Genomic DNA, 18,532 nt, shown 5'->3' with positions numbered 1-18,532 from the left:
AACTTAATGTTAGCAAACTGATGGCTATTGATTTTTAAGTGTTTAAATCTGTTAAAATATAATTTTTACTCTTTAAATGGAAAAATATAAGGTGCTTGGTAGTGCTACCCATTATTTATCAACTCTCCCAACTGGGTCATGGGGAAATGTCAAAGTTCCTGCCAGAGAGCAAACTGAAAGTAACAGGGAGATGAAGACCAGAATATGGCTTTAAATCATAAAAAGTGCTCCCCCTCTGAGCCCCATTGCTTTGCATAAAGGTACCCAAAGTCACCACCAAAAGCTAATCCAGTTGCTAATCCAGTTGAAACTTCAGGTTTCACTCTGCTGTTAAAGTCAAGTTTCATTTTTGACTCAACCGGAGCAGCTCCAGGGCAGAGTTTGATTCCGACTCGTGTTCAGTGGTGAGGAAGTCACTGAGCCATATGTTCCCACCAAATGACACGCTGTGAAGTGAGGGGAATTATTGCAATTACTTCATCAGAGGCTCCTGGGGGAACCAAACTTGCTGTGAGTCTCTGTGAAGAAAATACAGGAAGTTTCCACCTAAAACACAAGTTTCAGAAAAACTCACTGGAGGAAGATGACGAAAAAAATGGAGACGATAGAGAAACTCAACTATTCTATCTGTAGGTACCTTGAAAAGTATCTTGTTTCTGTTTCTTCTGATTAACTGGGCTTCTGTTTTTATTGCAGGCTTATTTTGGTATAAAAAAGTGTAGTCATTTAGTAGGTACCTGGCATCTGTTCTGTATTTTTGAGCTTGGATAGACCCTGTAATTACCTTTAAGAATTTGAAACCTAAAATAGTATCTTGATCACACAGGCACACAAACAGACACACACACACATATACAAACACAAACACACATTTGTGCCCTCCGTGTCCTCTGACTATCTATTGATTCTGTAAACTCATGGGGCCACCTTGGGAAGTCTCCTTCACGGACACCATATGTAGGCTGGACTCTGAAGCTAGCACTGAATTTGGCTCAGAATTAGGGTATATCCTTGTAAATGGAATCCATCTGAAAGGAAACCACTAGGGTTATTTGAAGAGATATTCTGGAGATCGTGATCCTTGGGTAAGTCATTTAATTCCTTTCCTCCCTAACTATTTGCTCTGAAAAATAAAGCAGTGGATATCATCCCCTTCCCTCATCTCATTTGGCTTCCTGAATCTTTCCTTGCCATTTGGCTTAATAGCCAACAACAGAATTGATTCTGAAAAGAGAAACTGGGATGTATTTGCTGCCACAGGCGTTCTGGTTTCCATCTCTGCTAGCTGACAAACCCCAAGTGTTTATCTGTCATCACTAAAGTCTGTGAAATGCTGAGTGGTTGTCAACGGGGTCACACCTTCTTTTCTCAGACTAATGGCATGTTTATTTACCCAAAGGCCATATTTGGGAGCTGTAAGAAAATAAAGAATGTATAGAATAGCAGATAATTTTTTAAAATTAAAAAAAAATGTTTTATTGTGGTCATAATAGCTTATAACATAGTGAGATTTCAGTTGTACATTATTGTTTGTCATACACCATATAAGTGTGCCCCTTCACCCCTTGTGCCCAGCCCCCACCGCCCTTCCCCTGGTAACCACTAATTTATTCTCTTTGTCCATAAGTTTGTTTATATTTCACATATGAGTGAAATCATATGGTGTTTGTCTTTCTCTGTCTGGCTTATTTTGCTTAACATGATGCCCTCAAGGTTCATCCATGTGGTTGCAAATGGGACAATTTCACAGTTTTTTTGTGGCTGAGTAGTATCCCATTGTATATATGTACCACATTAGCAGATAATTTTTAAAACTACAGGCTATATGCAAGCATAAGGCTAAGTAAGCACAACGTTGATGTCTTAAGATTGATTACAGCCAGCTTCTAACAACCCTTCACAGTTTTTGCTTGTTTTCCCCACATAATCTCATTTGATCCTTGCAACAACCTTGAGATCCTTCCGTCGTGAATAGGTGTTATCCCTGTTTCACAGCTGAGGAAACTGAGTCCCGGGGAAATTAAAGTGGTTTTTCTAAGATCACAATTCTCAGCAAAGTCTCTATTTAGAGCTAAGTTTTCTGAGTCCAGAACTCATTTTTTTTATTATGTCTTGCTGCCTTCAACTAAGTATATAAACCATCACCATTAGGGACAGACTTTCAAAACAACATACATTTTGAGGGTTTTTAAAAAGCGATTAGCAGCTTCACAGAACACCAAACTTGGCAAAACGGGGCAAAAGAGCAGACAGATGCGGGCCAAGGCATTTTGTAACTAAAATCCCCAGTGTGTTAACTTCTGAACTTGACCTTACTAGTCATAAATCTGCTCAGTTGTTTTGTTCAATTTATGTCATGTAATTATTTGGGGAAATGTAAATGCTTGGGCAATAAGGAAATACTCATCACTTAGATTCTACAGTTATCATTTTATTGTGGTTGCTTTACCGCATATCTACCTATCTGTCCATCCCTCTCTCCAACCAGCAACCCATCTTATTTTTCTGAAGTTGCAGACAGTAGTAAATTTTACCCCTAAACAGTCAGTACACGTATCATTTACTAGGGTTCCATGTTTGCTTATGTTTCTTTTTTTTTTTAAGTAAAATTTGCCTATAATCAATGCACAAATCTTAAGTGTACCATTCAATAAGTTTTACCAAATGTATACACCCATGTAACTCAACCCTCTAGATATAGAGTATTACCCTCACCCCAGAACGTATCCTTCCCTCATGCCCCTTGCCAGTCAATTCCCTCCCCACCTGTTCTAATAATTTGTCACTATTGATTAGTTTTATCTGTTCTAAACAGGTACTCTTCTGTGTAAGGATTTTCTCACTCAGCATCATGTTTTTGAGATTCATCCATGGTGTTTTGTGTACCAGAAGTTTACTTCTTTTAATTGTTGAGTATTATTGTATTGTAGGAATATACTAGTTTCTTTATCCGCCTTTCTCTTGACAGACTCCTGGCCTGCTTCCAGTTTTGGGTTACTCTAAATAAAACTACTCTGAACACTCTTACAGAAATCTTTTTGTGAATATGTTTTCATTTATCTTGGGTAAATACCTAGAACTGGAATTGCTGGGTCATAGGTTAGGTGTATGTTTAGTTTTGTAAGAAACTTCCAGAACTGTTTTCAAAGGAATTGTATACTTACACCACCACCACCCCCCTCCCCCCCGCTGCAGCCAACAATGTGTGAGAATTTCTGTTGCGGCACGTCATCGTCAACATTTGGTGTTGTCAGTCTTTTTAATTTTAGCCGCTCTGATGGTTGTTCAGTGTATCACTTTTTGAATTGCAAAATCAGAATATCCACAAGAGAGAGCATTTCCATTATCAAGGGGCAACTTAGGCAATGTCTGTATTCATGTACCCCTAGGACTAACCAGTTTGGATTTCTTAAGTCATATGATTAACATATTAAATCCTAATTCTCATCCTTAAAGAGTTGATTGAAAGACTCATAATTTGGTGCTTATTTTAAATGTTTTTGAATTCCGCTTGAGGTCTAAATTGCTGAACTATTGTTAAAGTTAATTTTTAGGGTGTTTTTCTATTAATACTAAGACTTTCAAATTAATCAAAATGATCAGGTTAGTGCTTGACTTAAGCTCAATAGAAAAATAATCACAACTTAGTCACTAACTCAAAGTTTCTTTGACTGAATTGAATGAGCATCACCTCAGGGGCAGCTCTCCTAGACTAAACTTTGATTACAAAGAGCGAATCATTTTAGGAGAAGCATAAATAAATAACTCCAGGTTAAGTTGCTTCCAGTTCCTGGAGGAAGTCCACAGGCCTAATTTCATTTTAATGTAAATGTTTCCTTGGGCTTTATAATTTATCCCTGAGAAGTCTCAAGCTTTTAAATTGCCGTTTTCTTGGCTTCTCCTTCCTTCTCCGTGCTCTGACTCTTGCTCATTTGTTATGAAAGTAATCTAAATGCTCTTAATGCTTCTCAAAAATGTATTTCGGTCCACTGCTTATAACGTTAGACATATTATAACTCATTTGACAATTTGTCTTTTAATGAACTTTTGGTAATCAGTAGCAGAAATATAGCTCAGAGCTCTAAAATGGGAGAAATGAACTGTACAAGTCCTGAGGCCAGTGTAACCTGGTTAAGGCAGTGTGAAACACTAATATAAAAGATATCCTAACTTTCTGACTGCTCTTTAACTAGTTTCTTTCTTTCTCTATACTTCAACTTTCCAAGATATTAAAGGATAATCAGCCAGTATATGTGTGAATTTTTTAACCAGAAAATTTATAATGCAACTTTAGCATCAATTAATTTTTGTTTAGGGGATTGCATTTCTGATGGCATCGATTCAGTTCCTTCCCATAACATTTAGGAAAGGAGAAATGGTTCCACAGTTTCTTGAACCTCCATTGGTTACAGAGGCCTTAAGGAGATGGCATCCAAGGAAATGTTATGAATTAGGCATTTTAATCTCTATTCTCACTTGCCTTTTTACAGAAGCACTTAATACATTGCTTTATCTCCTTCTGTCTAGCTATAAAATAATAAACAAAATATACTGTCTCTTAAGATACGTTAATATGGTAGTCATTTCTTTAAGTTACATAAAATGTCATCTATATATGAAGTTTGCATATTTTTGGAACTAAGCCATTAGGCACATATTTTGTACTTCTGAAAATAAGAATACTCCATGGCTTGGAATGCTACTGTACTGGCTAATTGTCCCACTCATCAAATTTACAATTCAACAGCAGGTTTATGATAGGGTGTTTTTTAAATCTGCATATGAGCCACCAGGGCCAGTGTTATGCATAGGTGAAAATAGGCAGCTATGATTGGGATGATGGAGCAGCACAGAAAGGACCTGGCTGCCTTAAAATCTTTTCCCTCTTGCCTGCCTTTGGGGTAAGACACTATCTTCAAATTATTCTATCAAAAGCAATGTATTAGCAGCTAATACACCAGGATCAGTTTTTATTACACAGACCATTGATGCCCATTATTCCTTCAGAGTCCACCAGGGCCATGAGGGGTAGGACACAGTCAGAGACATTTTGAAAGGCTGACAATGATGTGAAATGATGAGTCTTTGTGTGTGTGTGTGTGTCTGTGTGTGTGTGTGTGGTGGAGGGGGTGTGGAGGAACTCCAGGTAGCAGGAGGACAGCTCGAAGGTGGAAGGCACTTGTGGGAGAAAGCTCTGAAAGGAAATCTGGGACTTTTGCCAAGGATAGACATGCTTCCAATGTTGGCCTAAGGCTGGACCCATGAGACGCAATGAGAAAGTGATGTAGACTTTTATTTTTCAGATGAAGCCACATTTTGCTCGTAAGCTCTTTTAAGGCATTTTGTTCTATCTGACACAGGAAAGACAGGATGCCTGTGCAGGTAACACTGGTACTGAGGCAAAGAATCTTGCATTTTCCTGTGTTGTGTAAGCCACACAGTTAGACCAACTCTGGCTCATCTACTAAATAAGTATTGAAAATGAAAACTATCAGGGAAAAGGGCTGTGTAAATATAAATTCTTTTTACTGTGATTTCAAAACTTAAATAAAAATGAAGCCACCATTTTTTTTTCCTGATAATTACTCCTGACATTTTGCCACTGACCCACTTTACAAAGGAATCAAATCCAAAGGCTGCATTATCTAATCAGATTTCACTGCATTTTAAATGCGTGGGGATAGAAGTAAAGATAGCACATTAGGACAGTTGACAGAGTTCACGTTTATGCTTCTTCCATTTCTAATCTATCTCTAAACATCATCTCTTTTATTTAGTTTGCTTTATTCAACACAGGCTATTTTAGTTGCATATAAAAGAAAGAGTCTTGTCACAACTAACTCCTCTCTTCTTAATCAAAAGATAAAAGTGATCACTTCGTGTTTCATCATATTCACATTTATATATTTTATCATAGTTAATAGATAAAGGCTCAGGGACTTCAGTACAAATTATAGAACATAAGTTCAGTGTTTATTTAGCTTTAGATTGTTAAGCATAATTATTAGAATTTTATTACTTTTCTCTTCATAAAATTTTTATTTTTTCATTAAAAACGTTTGGCCTTTGATAAATTAACCATAGCAAACAATAAAGGGATATCCTTTAGACTGAGACAAAAGACCCTGATAAAGATGATTTGTATCAAGCCATTTGTATCAAATGGCTCTCTAATCATATTATTCCAGGGCCTTAATATTAAAGAGCTATCTTATAACTAATAATTGAAGAGCTCTTAGGTAGTTTCTCTAAAAATAAGAGTTTTTAATCTCTTCTTGCAGGCTAAGATATTTTTATGGTTTAAATATATTTTGGAAATTTGTTCCAACACTTAAATTGAAAATGTCTGATATTTTCAATTACTTAAAACATTTATGATCTTAAGCTCCCAGAAGAAATCTGCTGCTGAAGGGGAAAAAAATTAAGAGCTGTTAGTCAGAAAGACACTTATGTAAGAACTGTGACTTTGGTCACTGGTTTGAAAGGAGAAAGTCCTATTTTTTAGACTCCAGGCTTTGAGGAATCTTTATCGAGCATTTTCCCATCTCGGAGCTGAGACAAATGACTGATGAGTGAAATCTTGAGAATGTTCACAGCTTTTCTCTTTCATTCTGTTGCAGCCCAGAAGATGGTGAGATTCATCCAGAAATCTGCAGGCTTTACATCCAGCTGCAGTGCTGCTTAGAAATGTACGCCACAGAGATGCTAAAATCCGTATGTCTGCTGGGATCTCTTCAGTTTCATCGAAAAGGTACCTACACTTAATATGTTGCCATAAACACTGAGGATGTTAAACAAAGGCCCATCTTTTGCAAAGGCCTCTATGCACTGTATGTCTATCTACACACAATTAGAATGGATGTCAACGTTCAGGAAATGTGTGATATAAATTAATAAGTCTATATCAATACTATCTAAGTGCGTGAGAACACTGATCACCTTAAACAGAAATTGTCATAGAAACAGTTCTCAAATTTCTTATTTTACCGCTTGTGAAGATGACTTTGGTTAGACTCAGCATAGGCAGCAAAAATATATAATGATCTTATGAGGGCAGTAAATGCTATCCAAGATTGCTGCTATTTCCGTAAATGAATTAGGTTGCAAGAAGACAGATTCCATATTGTATCCCAAAGATTTAAAAATAGGGAAAACTCAGCAAACAATAGGGAGGCATATTAGTAATAGAAAATCTCATTACCTGGCTTAAACTATATATAAAGGGGATATATTGGCTCAAATGACTGAAGCCTCCAGACGTGGCAGTGGCTTCTGCATGGTTTGCTCAGACTTCTAAGTTCTATTCTGAGTGATGCTGTGTCTTCTCCTGGGTATTGGCTTTACTCAGGCTGTCTTCCCCCACGTTAGCAAACTGATTGCAGCAGTTCCAGTCATCACATCTGCACCCCACAGGATCCATAATAAGAGAGAACTTCTCCCCACTATAGAGTAGCAAATGTCCTGAGCTTCATTCTGATTGACCCAGGTCAGATCTTGGGTCTACACTTGAACCAATCACTGTAGCCACATGGGTGGAGTTATACTGACAATTAAGGGTCATTTCTGGAGCTAGGAGAGGAGTGGCTGTTATGTGATGAGAGAGGGTGAAATGGAATGTATGCTGGGGAGGAAGTCAAAAGTTTTCATTACTGGAGGATTCAACCTATATTTTTCCTAATTCATCAAACAGTAATTTATTGGGACCCTTCTAAATGCAAACACTTTGTGCTTGAGCTCAGGAGAATAGGGGGGTACATAGAAGGTAATACTTGCCTATGACTTAAATTCAGAAATAGAAAAGTTCAGTAAACTCTGTAATAGTCAGGGAAAATCTTGTAGAAAGGGTGAGACTTGAGCTGGGTTGTGAAGATGGGGTTTAGGTAGGGAAGAAAAAAAGATTTCAGGTGAAGAAATAGTTAAAATAGAGATTTGCAATCAAATGAGCCTGCAATTTGGGGGGAACTAAATGATATGATAAAGTACTTGTAAAAACCAAATCTAGTGTACACACATATGTGTGCACACAACAGGACTAAAAACAAGATTATGCCACGCTGCTCCAAAGAGAGAATATTTGATATACAAATATTATTTATTTTTCCTTTTGCCTTCTAAAGGCTGAACTTTCAAGAATTTCCATCTTTACTTCTGTTGTTAATACAAGTGAACATGTTTGGAGAGATTAGCTCCTTGACAGTCCTGATGCCTCATCAGAAGATTGAATACTCAGACATGTTGATGACATCCAAACAGGTTGTTGTTGGCTTGGTGTCTTTACTTGTCCTCTCTCTCTCTTTCTCGCTCTCTGTCTCTCTCTCTGTCTCTCTCTCTCCCCCCGCCCCCCCCCCACACACACACTCATGTGCATTCACACGTAAACACACATACAGAGTAGTGTTTTCGTTCTTTTTAATCATGGTTGGATAGTTGAATAGACTGGGTACAGGTAGTTTTTCCCCAGGTCTGCATTGGCTACACCTGCAGTATTTCGTGCCCATTTGCCACTGGAATCTGCCTTGTTGATGACATGCCCTTAACACCCCAAGACCTCCACCCCCACTCTCACTCAAACTCCTTGGTTTGCTGCCTGGTCTCTTGCCATCCACTCCTAATTTTTGTCTTTTCACACGTGACTTTTGGAAGGTATATTCCTCTCTGCTAGCTCTTTGTTTAAAAGTAGAAGCGATTCCCTCATCCAGATTCCTTCCTCTCGTATTTGGTCTTGAGCACACAAAGCAAAACCACATCACCTCTTAACTGATCAGCTCATTTGCTCTTCACTGCTTCCTGTCTTCATTGTCAGTCTCTGATCTGCTTCCTTCCTTGCCTCTTCTTTAAAAAATGATAAACCCCTGCATCTTGCTCTAGTGCTTAACCTATGTACAACTCTAAAGAGAATATACCTGATAGTGTCTTTGATTTGTCAAGTCTCCACTTGGATTTCTATTTTATTCTTCTAAAATCATTATTACTTAAAGTTTAATCCTTAGAAGATCTGCTTCAAAATTATTCAGGATGCTGGATAAATAGGTAGATTCCTCGATCCTCTCCAGGATCTACTGAATCGGAATCTCTGGGGCACACCAGCTGATTCTGATGCACAATGAAGATTGAAAACTGTTGCTCTACCCTTTGAAACAAAAACAAATCACCCCACCATATGAATAAAAATTAAAACTTCCAAGCCTTTACCTTGCCATTGTCCACTCATCTAAGGACATGCTTCCAACTATGCTGCATGCTTTCTTCTTTATCCCCTAAGCCCAGGAAAAGCAAATACAAAAGTGGTAAGTACCTCTGATGAGCATGAGCTCTGTGATGGCTCACACAGCATGTTTTCTTCGTGAACCCTTGATATGACCATTGAAATAAGATTGTGGTTCTCAAAGTGTAGTCTGAACGAGCAGCATCAACATCAGCATCATTTGTTAGAAATGCAAATTCTCGGGCCCTACCCCAGAACTTCTGAGTTAGAAACTCCTTTAAGTTTACTTCTTTTGCTGCTGGAAAAAGTTAAAAGAACAGTTTATTTGGGCACTTCTTCAACTGAATATGTTTGTAACCTTCTGATCACCATCTGTAGTCAGCAAACCATATATCTCTCCTTTTTTTTGAAATGTGTGTATACCATCCACTCCTGGCAAGCCTCTTCTTTTTCCAGAATGCAAGTCCAAGAGCTAATTGTCTTATGGATTGTACCTTTGTCTGGGTACCAGTACAGTTAAGGCAATGAGGAGTAGACTTCCTTATTAATGAGAAATTCTCAAATGAGGAGTAAAGAAAATAGTAATATTTAGGGTTAAAAAACTACATTGAAGATGGAAATAAGTGACTAGCAGTAGGTATCAAGGAAAATGTCATTAAACCAGAAAAAATAAAGCACTAGAAAACATATGCATTAAAATATATAGTTGACAAATTTCCTGGAAATTTCTGGAATGCCAAATAAAATACCAGCTCTTGGGAGAGGTATAGTTCCATTTGAAAAATCATTTTTAGTTTTCCTAGTCCTATATTTGTATTATATTTATTTTTTATTTCTTTGTTCTCTCCATTAATCATTACGTCTAAGGGATTAACGTTTAATTATTGTTTTGGACTCCTGGCTTGTTTGTACCATTTGCTAGTTTATATTCCCATCATCAGGATAGCATAGAAGATGTCAGCTGATGTCACTAGATTTTGTTCTTTCTGTCTTTGGTATCATTGGAAACTAGAGAGTAACCTGTCTGTGTCCAGAAGCCTCCAGCTAATACATGATAAGTATGTGAAACCTGCTGCTGACGATCTGGGAGGCCCTGGCTGAAAAGAGTAGATGTACTCGGCTCCAGTGACCGTGGACTGCCAGAAATCAGTCAAGGAAAAAATATGTCCACAGACCCAGAACAAGAGTATTAAACTTTAAGAGAAGAGTTGGGCAAATTAAGAGATGTAACATGTATCTTGTCCTGGAAACATGGGATCCCTACTCATAAAAGTAGACTGAGAGGAGTCAGCAAGCCTGAGAAACCTTCCTGCAGTATTGCAGTGGAAGGCAAACAAATGCCTCGTCTTTATGAAGACAAGACAGGGGGGAAGGGTGGGGAGGAAGGTTCTGCTAATATGACTTCCTCAGGGACTGAGTCAGGATGTGTGATTAGGGAAAAATATGCATAGACTCTGAATGAGCAATGGAGTGGAAACTGAAGTGCAGGTGATTCCAAATTTCAAGCAAGGTGATAGAAGTGGCAGGGAGAAGTATGGATGAAGAAATCAGTCCCCTTTCTCCAAGATAGAAAGATAGATAGATAGATGGATAGATAGATACAGCTATAGAAATCATGTCTTAGCAAAAAGAGCATTTATCCACTAGAAAAAGTCTGTCTACCAAGATTTAAGATGCCAGGTAATATACTCTTTATCCAAACAGTGGTGTCTCTGGTGTGGCCTTGGGCTAGGAAAGGGGCCTGTCTAAAGCCCTTCCTAAGTCCCCCTTCCTTCAAGAAATCAAACAGTCCTCAGAGTCTCTGGGGAAGAGTGACTCCCATTCTAGTCTGTAACACTTGAAATCTCTTTCTGCTTAGAATCTCTTTCTGGTATGTTTCTTTTAATGCTATGATAAAAACACATATTTTGATAACTTTTAAGTGTTTCTTCTCCCTCCCTGTGTTACAAGTTGGCCATTCCCCTCTTCTTTACTATTTCTTTTCCATCAAGAAAAACAAAGGACTTGTAATTGAGTCATTAAGTTTGGCTTATATGAGAGTCTCTGGTCAATTTTTCATTGAGATTAGATACCAAAACCAAATTGTTTCACAGTTATCTGTACTTTGAATTTATTCTTATTTCTAATCACCTCCCTGGCTGCCACAAGAAGTCCAGCAAGTATTGTATATCACATTTAGTTTTACTATTGTATTGAGTAGTTATGAGTTTAGTCTAGAGAAAAAGGACACACATGGTCACTGCAGGAGTGAAGAGAATGGTCTCTTTCTGGGAAAAATAAGCCTCAAATCATTTTGAAGCTCCTGCAGTGAGCTGGAATTTAGTAATGAAGATTGTCCTTCTGTCCCAATTAAGCAAATTATAAATATCGTAGTCCTTAACAATATCTTTGGTGGATCTTCATGCTTTTTCAATCACCATGCTTCTGAATTTTTACTGTCTCATAAATCCGATTGGTACAATCTACTTGGAAATCTTTTATACTTTACAAGATAATGCTATTGCCAAAGAAATAAAAAAAAGGACTAAAATGATTTTCTTTTTTTATGGCCAACAAAGTTAGAGTAAATTACGGTAATGTGAGGTAAATCCATATTTCATAAAGTCTATTGGGTTGTACCATGCAGAGTGTGGTTCTGAAAAACTGTGTTTGTTTCAAGAAGACGACAGGTGGGAATACTTTTAGTCATTTTGTAGTTTCATATTTTAACACTTGAAGTTGTAAATTGGACCATTACTTGACAAAGTCTAATTTCTATGTTTATAATGAAAAATAGTTGTTCTCACTTCTTCATAGGTACTTAGGTAGGAAAATCTTTTCCCATAACTGAGTCCATGTATCACATTTACCATTAATGCCTGTTTCTTGCCACCAGAGGAAATGAGATTGCCCGTTTCCTTCACTCCTTTGGCAGAAAGTGGAGCCAGGTCTCTAAGGAAATTGGATGATTCTGCTATTTCGACCGTGGGTTTCCTCTATCTCACATTCTCTCCCCATTCAACCAGTTTGGGCAGCATTCCCATTCTGAAAGGAGCAGAGATGATAGAACACTGCAGTGCAGCACCCCTTCATGTGTGAGCTTGCTGTTCCCATCTTTCTTCTTGACTCATCTTGTTCTGTCAGTGACCCTCTCTGATTCTGCTCTACCTCTCTGCCATAGCTTACAGCAAAATTGTCCCCAGGTCATATGAGGGTATGCCATCCTCCCTTCCTCCGCCTAAGATAAGACAGGTTCTTCCTCTGAAGTGTGCCATCATGATATATACAGAGACAAAAATATACAGAGGAAATATAATCACAAAAGGGAAAGAATAGAGAAATGTTAGTTGAAAGATCTTAATTCAAAATCTAGTGGGAGCCGAGAGCTCAAGATGCTCTAATGAGAAATTAATGAACCACCATCCAGCAAAATACAGGATGAACTCAAGACAAAGAATAGAATATGAGCAATAAAGACTCCAGTGTGTTCAGCGTCATATTAAGAAATGTAAAGGAAGTGACCCACACCAATAAAAGAAACGAGCAACATAAAGACAGAAATAGAATATAGCCAAAAGTAAAGACCTTATTTTCCAATGTAATGAGGCAGTTGATACTAAAATAGAACAGCAGATTAGAAGAAATGAAGCAGAATAAATCTTAAAATAGACTATGATTCAAATTCTGAGTGGAAACCTGCATTCATTCTTTGAAGAAATATTTATTGAGCACCTATCATATGTAAGGCACTGGTCTAGGGGCTGGGAGTCTGCAATGGCCAAGGCTGAAGAGATCCCTGTTCTTGTAGAGTATATAGTCTGGCACAGAAAAGTAGTTATTATTTTTGTTTGTTTTTTGAGGAAGATTAGCCCTGAGCTAACATCAGCTGCCCATCCTCTTTTTGCTGAGGAAGGCTGGCCCTGAGCTAACATCCATGCCCATCTTCTTCTACTTTATACGAGGACACCTACCACAGCATGGCTTGACAAGTGGTGCCATGTCCGCACCCAGGATCTGAACCGGCAAACCCCGGGCCGCTGAAGCGGAACGTGCGCACTTAACCACTGTGCCACTGGACGACCCCGAGAAGTAGTATTTTTAAAAAATCAAATGTTCTAAAAACCCCCAATACTAAATGCAATGTCAATGATTAAAATAGAATGGGTGATGTAAAAGAAAGTGATTGGGTGGCCACTTTAGAAAGGATGGTCAAAATTCTCTGAGGAGATAGCATTTAATCTGAGATTTGAATGACAAGAGGAAACAATCTCATAAACGCTGGTATCCAATGCAAAGGACTCAAGAACAAACTTAAACTGTTTGAAGAATATAAACATAACCAACTTCTGGAGTCTAAGGGTAATCTACAACCATCTATTATTCTATCCTCATGTCTTCATATACCAAACTGTTAGTAGGACACCATATTCATCACCTTTTGTCAAAGTAGATGTCAGCTGAGGAGTAGATAATAGCAATGATAATAGCTTCCACGGGTTGTGTACCTTCCATTTGCGAGCTGCTTTATACGTGTTACTTCATTTTATCCTCAAGTATTATTTCCCCCATTTTACAGATGAAGAACCTGAGGCTGAAAGAGGTAACTTGCCCAAGGTCACATAGTACATTGCTCCCACTGCAAAGTTTGTGATTGTTCCACTAAGCTTCATTGGGCAAGAGAACATATCAAATGGAGGAATGAAGAATAATAGCACAATTGGCTGAATTTTAGCCACAGAGTTGATTTATTTAATGATTAGTGAGCATATTTCAAAATACCATGTTTAATGGCTAAAATCCATTGTATATTTAATTTCTTACCAAAATAACGCTAAGTTCAGAGAGTTACTTTTAAGATGAGAGGGAAAGTTAATTCCATAGATCATTTAATGATTTATAAAATATTTTACTTTGGGTAAAGAAGTTTAATTCTAAGAAATGATTATGTTTAGTAAAGTAAAATAAAATAAAACGCAGCATTTGTGTGATCCAAAGGGAGCATGATTTAGCCATAGATACCCATTATGAGAAGGTTGGAATTAATTAATTATACAGCAAATACATCTTATACATTATTCTGCCCTACTTTAGAGCCTGGAAATGGAGCAGCCTCATAGGGACCTCCTCCAAAGGCATCTCCCATCATCTGTTCTTCTCCGATGCTGCAAGGGGGCCCCATGCTTCTGCTTTCTTGCATAGCTATGTGGAACCACCAGGATGGCTGCTTTCGGGGAGCAGCGATGGGACTACAATGCTATAAGAAGCACAGAGAAGGATGTAGGGCAGTGGGGGAGGGGGATACTTCCACATCTTTTCTGAACTGGAAAATGTTTATTTCCCAGTGTCTGGGCAAGAATGGAGCTCTGTGTATGGAATAATTATTATTTTCCACTATGCATTTTATAGCACTGTGAATAACATCTTACCACAGTGTAGAAAAGCATTGGAAACTATTTTTTAATATAGGTAAACAACTGAATTAATATAACTTATTTCTATTTAAATTACATGCTTTATAAAAATGTGAAAGAGTAAAAGTGGGTTACTTAATAAGCAGCCAAGTTTCCACAGCCCTTTTCACAGTGCATGGAGTTAAAAAGCACCTACCAGCTATGAAAATGCACAAGAGTGAGAACAACTATTTGGATAAGCTCCCATCCATCTCACGTAAGCCATGTTCATTTGTTGTTCGCAGTCAGTATGAAAACTGTCCTGAAATCCTTCCCCGTGCATAGCATCAGAGCAGATAATGTGTCAGAAGTCCAAAGGACATAGGAAATTTGCCCTGCCCTCAAGGAAATGATAGTGCAATGATATATTGTTAGCTCAGAGAAGATTGGTTGGTTTTGTTTCCATTCCTGGGGAAATTTACGCAAATGGAGAAAATTGACTTTGCCGGATGGTAGAGGCCAAACTCTGGGCCTCCAAAGGGACACTGTCTATGACAACACTTCCTGCTGTCACTGGTAGGCTGAAGACAGGGAGGAAAGCAAGAAAGAATGGACGGAGAAAATATGAATAGAGGGGAATGAGAATGGGAGAAATAAGAGATCAGGAGATGAAAAGAGGTCTCTAGAGTGGAGTGTGATAAAAGACCCCCATCCTAAATAAATGATCCCAGCCCAGTCTCCCAGGGCCAGTGCCTAGGGCTTCTGAGGCTGAGGTGCTCTGTGGGACTCTGGAGGCTGCCCTAGAATCAGATGTTTTTGTTCCTCCTAAACAACTGACCTTTTCTCACGAATATAAGAATAGCCAGCCTTCTAATCTGGTATGTGCTTCATGGGTGTTTTCCCTTAACTTTTCCTAAAACATTCCATTATTATATTATCCATAAACAGGCTAAAAATACATAGAAATCCCCAAGGAGCTGAAGGCAAAAGCTTTGCAAGGCACTGAGGAAAGTGGCCAACGTTTGGATGTCCTAGTTCTGCACAGCGAAAAAGCCATCATAGTGTGATTTCAAGGTGCTCTAAAGACTCTCCTTCTCCCCTACCTCCATCCTCTCCCCAAGCAAATATTTGTTCACTGAGGCCTGAAATTGATTTTTGAGGGGACAGGGTTTTTCATTTCATAATAAGAAATGGTTTTAAATGCATATTCACTCTCTTGGGTGAAGTGAAACATTGTCTTGAAGTTACCATTTGGAAGCAGGTTGACCCCTTTCCTGAGAGCCCACCTGATGGTAGAGAACAGGTGCTCCATTCTAAGGACAACTGGTCAAAGGAGGGAAGCTGAGGATGAACTCAAACTGGCCACTGTCCAGATTTGTCCTCTGCTGACTCCTTAATGTGGCTGAGAAAAATATCTATGAACTGACCCTGCTAACCTCTCCAGCCTTATCTCTCACCAGCAACCCCCACCTCACTGCCCTCTGTGTCCTGCCCTGCCACACTCAAGGCATCTTTAACTACTTTGAGGGATCTGAACTTGCAAGTTCTTTCCAGTTGCTTCCTCTGCCTGGAATATATTACTCACCCTATCACACCCCGTGCCCATCCCTTTCACCTGGCCCACCCCTGCCCTTTCTTTGAGTCATAGCTTAGACAGGACTTCCTGCAGGAAGCTTTTCCTTGCCCTCCAAGGCTGGGCTGATGCCCACGCAATGTGTCCCCCAAGCATTTCGATGGCATTGATTATGGCACATGTTCCATTGAGGTGTAGCTGCTTGGTTTCTGATCTGTTGTCTCCTCTAGAGTTGATCCTTGAGTGTTTACCATTGTACCCCAGCATTAGCACAGTGCCTGGGAGCAGAGTAAAGTTTCAACTAATAATTATTGAACAAGTGAATGAATTGCTTTCATTCTGCATCTGTTGTCAAAAAAGGAGGAGCGTAATTGGAGGAAAAGCTTGTCCAGAGATGTTGAACTGAACTCATGCATATATTTTCCCTCCTACTGAAAATCCATTGAAATGAGAGAAAAAGATATAATGAAAAGAATAAATCCATATTAATTTTTATATTTATCAGGCTAGGGTAGCTATTGCATGACACAACACCAAATCTCAATGGATTAGAACAATAGGAATTCATTATTCACCCAAGTCATAGTCCAATGCCAGAGCTGAGATGGGGTAGGCAGTGTTGTTCTTTCCATTCCCTACATCCCATCCAGTGGTCAGCGAGAAAAGAAAGCATGAGGATCCTGTGGGAGGATGTTCAGGAGCCAGTCTGGAAGAGGCATACACCACTCTTGCTCAGAAGCCATTGGCCATCACTCTGTCACATGCCCCTCCTAATTATAAAAGGAAAAGAAAATAGGAGTTGGCAAACACAGTCTTCCATGCCCCTGAGAAACAAGGAAAGATGACTTCAATAAACTAGAAATTTTGAGGAATTTCTCAAAGCTAGAAAGCAATTTGGATTGGATTGGTGGATATAAATGAATAGAGGAAACCATAGCTGAGAAGAAACTTGAGAAAAAACAAAAGAAATTCATGCAGGAGAAAATTGCTACAAAAATGAAATCAATTTCAGAGCTACTTCAAACTTGGAGTCAACAAATACAAATAACAGAAAAGATTTCTGGAACTGTTGTCAAGGAAATTAATGTTGAAATTGCATTCAGAAAAGCTGGACTGCCCAACACTGAGCAACAGAGACCATCATTGCTTGCCCCAGGAGGATGCCCGGTGTGTGTCAGGACTGGGCAGCAAAGCAGAGCAGAGTATAAGTAATTCTGAGCCTCCATAAGGACAGCTACAAAAGAAAAAGAAAGCGAGCACGATTCCAGTTTTTTCTCTCAGACTAAATTGCTCAGCATATCTCATTGGAGTAGGAATTCTAAATAAGAAATGCAGAGCAGGCATGAGGCCCCAAAAAACAAGGAGAGTGCCCAGGTAACTCATCACTGGAGATGGGAAGCTCTTGGAAGACAAGCTTTAGACACACATTGTCCAGCCACACATCCTGCTTCTCTACAAACACCAGAAGGACACTGTAACAAGAATGATAGGCAAACAAAAATTCTCAAATACAAATCTGAATAGACATCCAGAAGTGATCAGATTTTTAAGAAAAACCAACACCCTGAAAGGGAGATAAACACAACAAACAAACAATTCATACTTGAAGAACTGGAAACAGATGAAGAATTTAAAGTAGTTGTAATCAATATTCTCAGAGAGATTTATGAATCTGTCATACCCATAAAACAATAATTGTCTGAAATGAAAAGGAAGTAATCAGGGTTTTTGGAAATAAAAATGTTATCAATGAAAAACTCAACATATGGGTTACTTTGTGTTGGGAGACAATTCTCCATTGGTCCTTGCATTTCTGCACATCTTGCAAAATGAGGCACTGACTGCCCTTTGTTTTATACTATCTTTTCAGGATGTTTATTCAGCAAATGCCTTGGAAAATAGAGACAGTGTCTTCCTCTAAAGCAAGGCATGCTTACTGTTCAGTATATACGATTCAGTATAAAGTATCAGCATAAACATTCAGAAAATGTTTCCCTCTGGAGCAAAGAGCAGACATGCTTCTAAGAGACTCAGGATCCCCAAGCCCAGGGTTTCTCTCCTGTCACACAGCGCTCTATGTATGCAGATGTGATCTGGCCCTTTTTATGCCTTCCTGTGGGAATCAGGACCCAAGAAACCAACACAAATGTGATACTCTGGCTACTGCTATTCTATGAGAAATAGACTGCCTTTGTCTCTGACCCAGTAGTCTCATGTTTTCTTCCAGTATCCATGAAACTGTGGCAAGCTAACTCACGAGTAGAGTAAAATCTCAGATCCTTCACAGTTCTTAACAATTACAATGGAAATACTGAGAGCCTAAAACAGTGAACTGAAAGATCAAGTCAAGGTATTCTTCTAGAATTTAGCCCCAAAAATATGAAG

At 38.7% G+C, this 18,532-nt stretch overlaps 1 protein-coding gene across 4 annotated transcripts in view; it reads left to right on the top strand.

Annotated features, from left to right (window-relative positions):
- RGS7BP (regulator of G protein signaling 7 binding protein) overlaps positions 1 to 18,532 on the top strand; it is a 101,475-nt gene that overhangs the window by 59,120 nt on the left and 23,823 nt on the right. For 3 of the 4 annotated variants that reach the window (XM_014848512.3, XM_070519596.1, XM_070519597.1), the window contains one exon: positions 6,621 to 6,751. In XM_014848512.3, the coding sequence (XP_014703998.1) occupies positions 6,621 to 6,751 (131 nt within the window). Of the gene's footprint in view, positions 1 to 414; positions 630 to 6,620; positions 6,752 to 18,532 lie in introns of those variants that run through there. The other variant, XM_070519595.1, reaches the window with a different exon arrangement.

This window comes from Equus asinus, chromosome 10 (assembly GCF_041296235.1).
Source record: "Equus asinus isolate D_3611 breed Donkey chromosome 10, EquAss-T2T_v2, whole genome shotgun sequence".
In the NCBI taxonomy this organism is placed as follows: Eukaryota; Metazoa; Chordata; class Mammalia; order Perissodactyla; family Equidae; genus Equus; species Equus asinus.
This window is presented reverse-complemented; position numbering and strand designations above follow the sequence as displayed.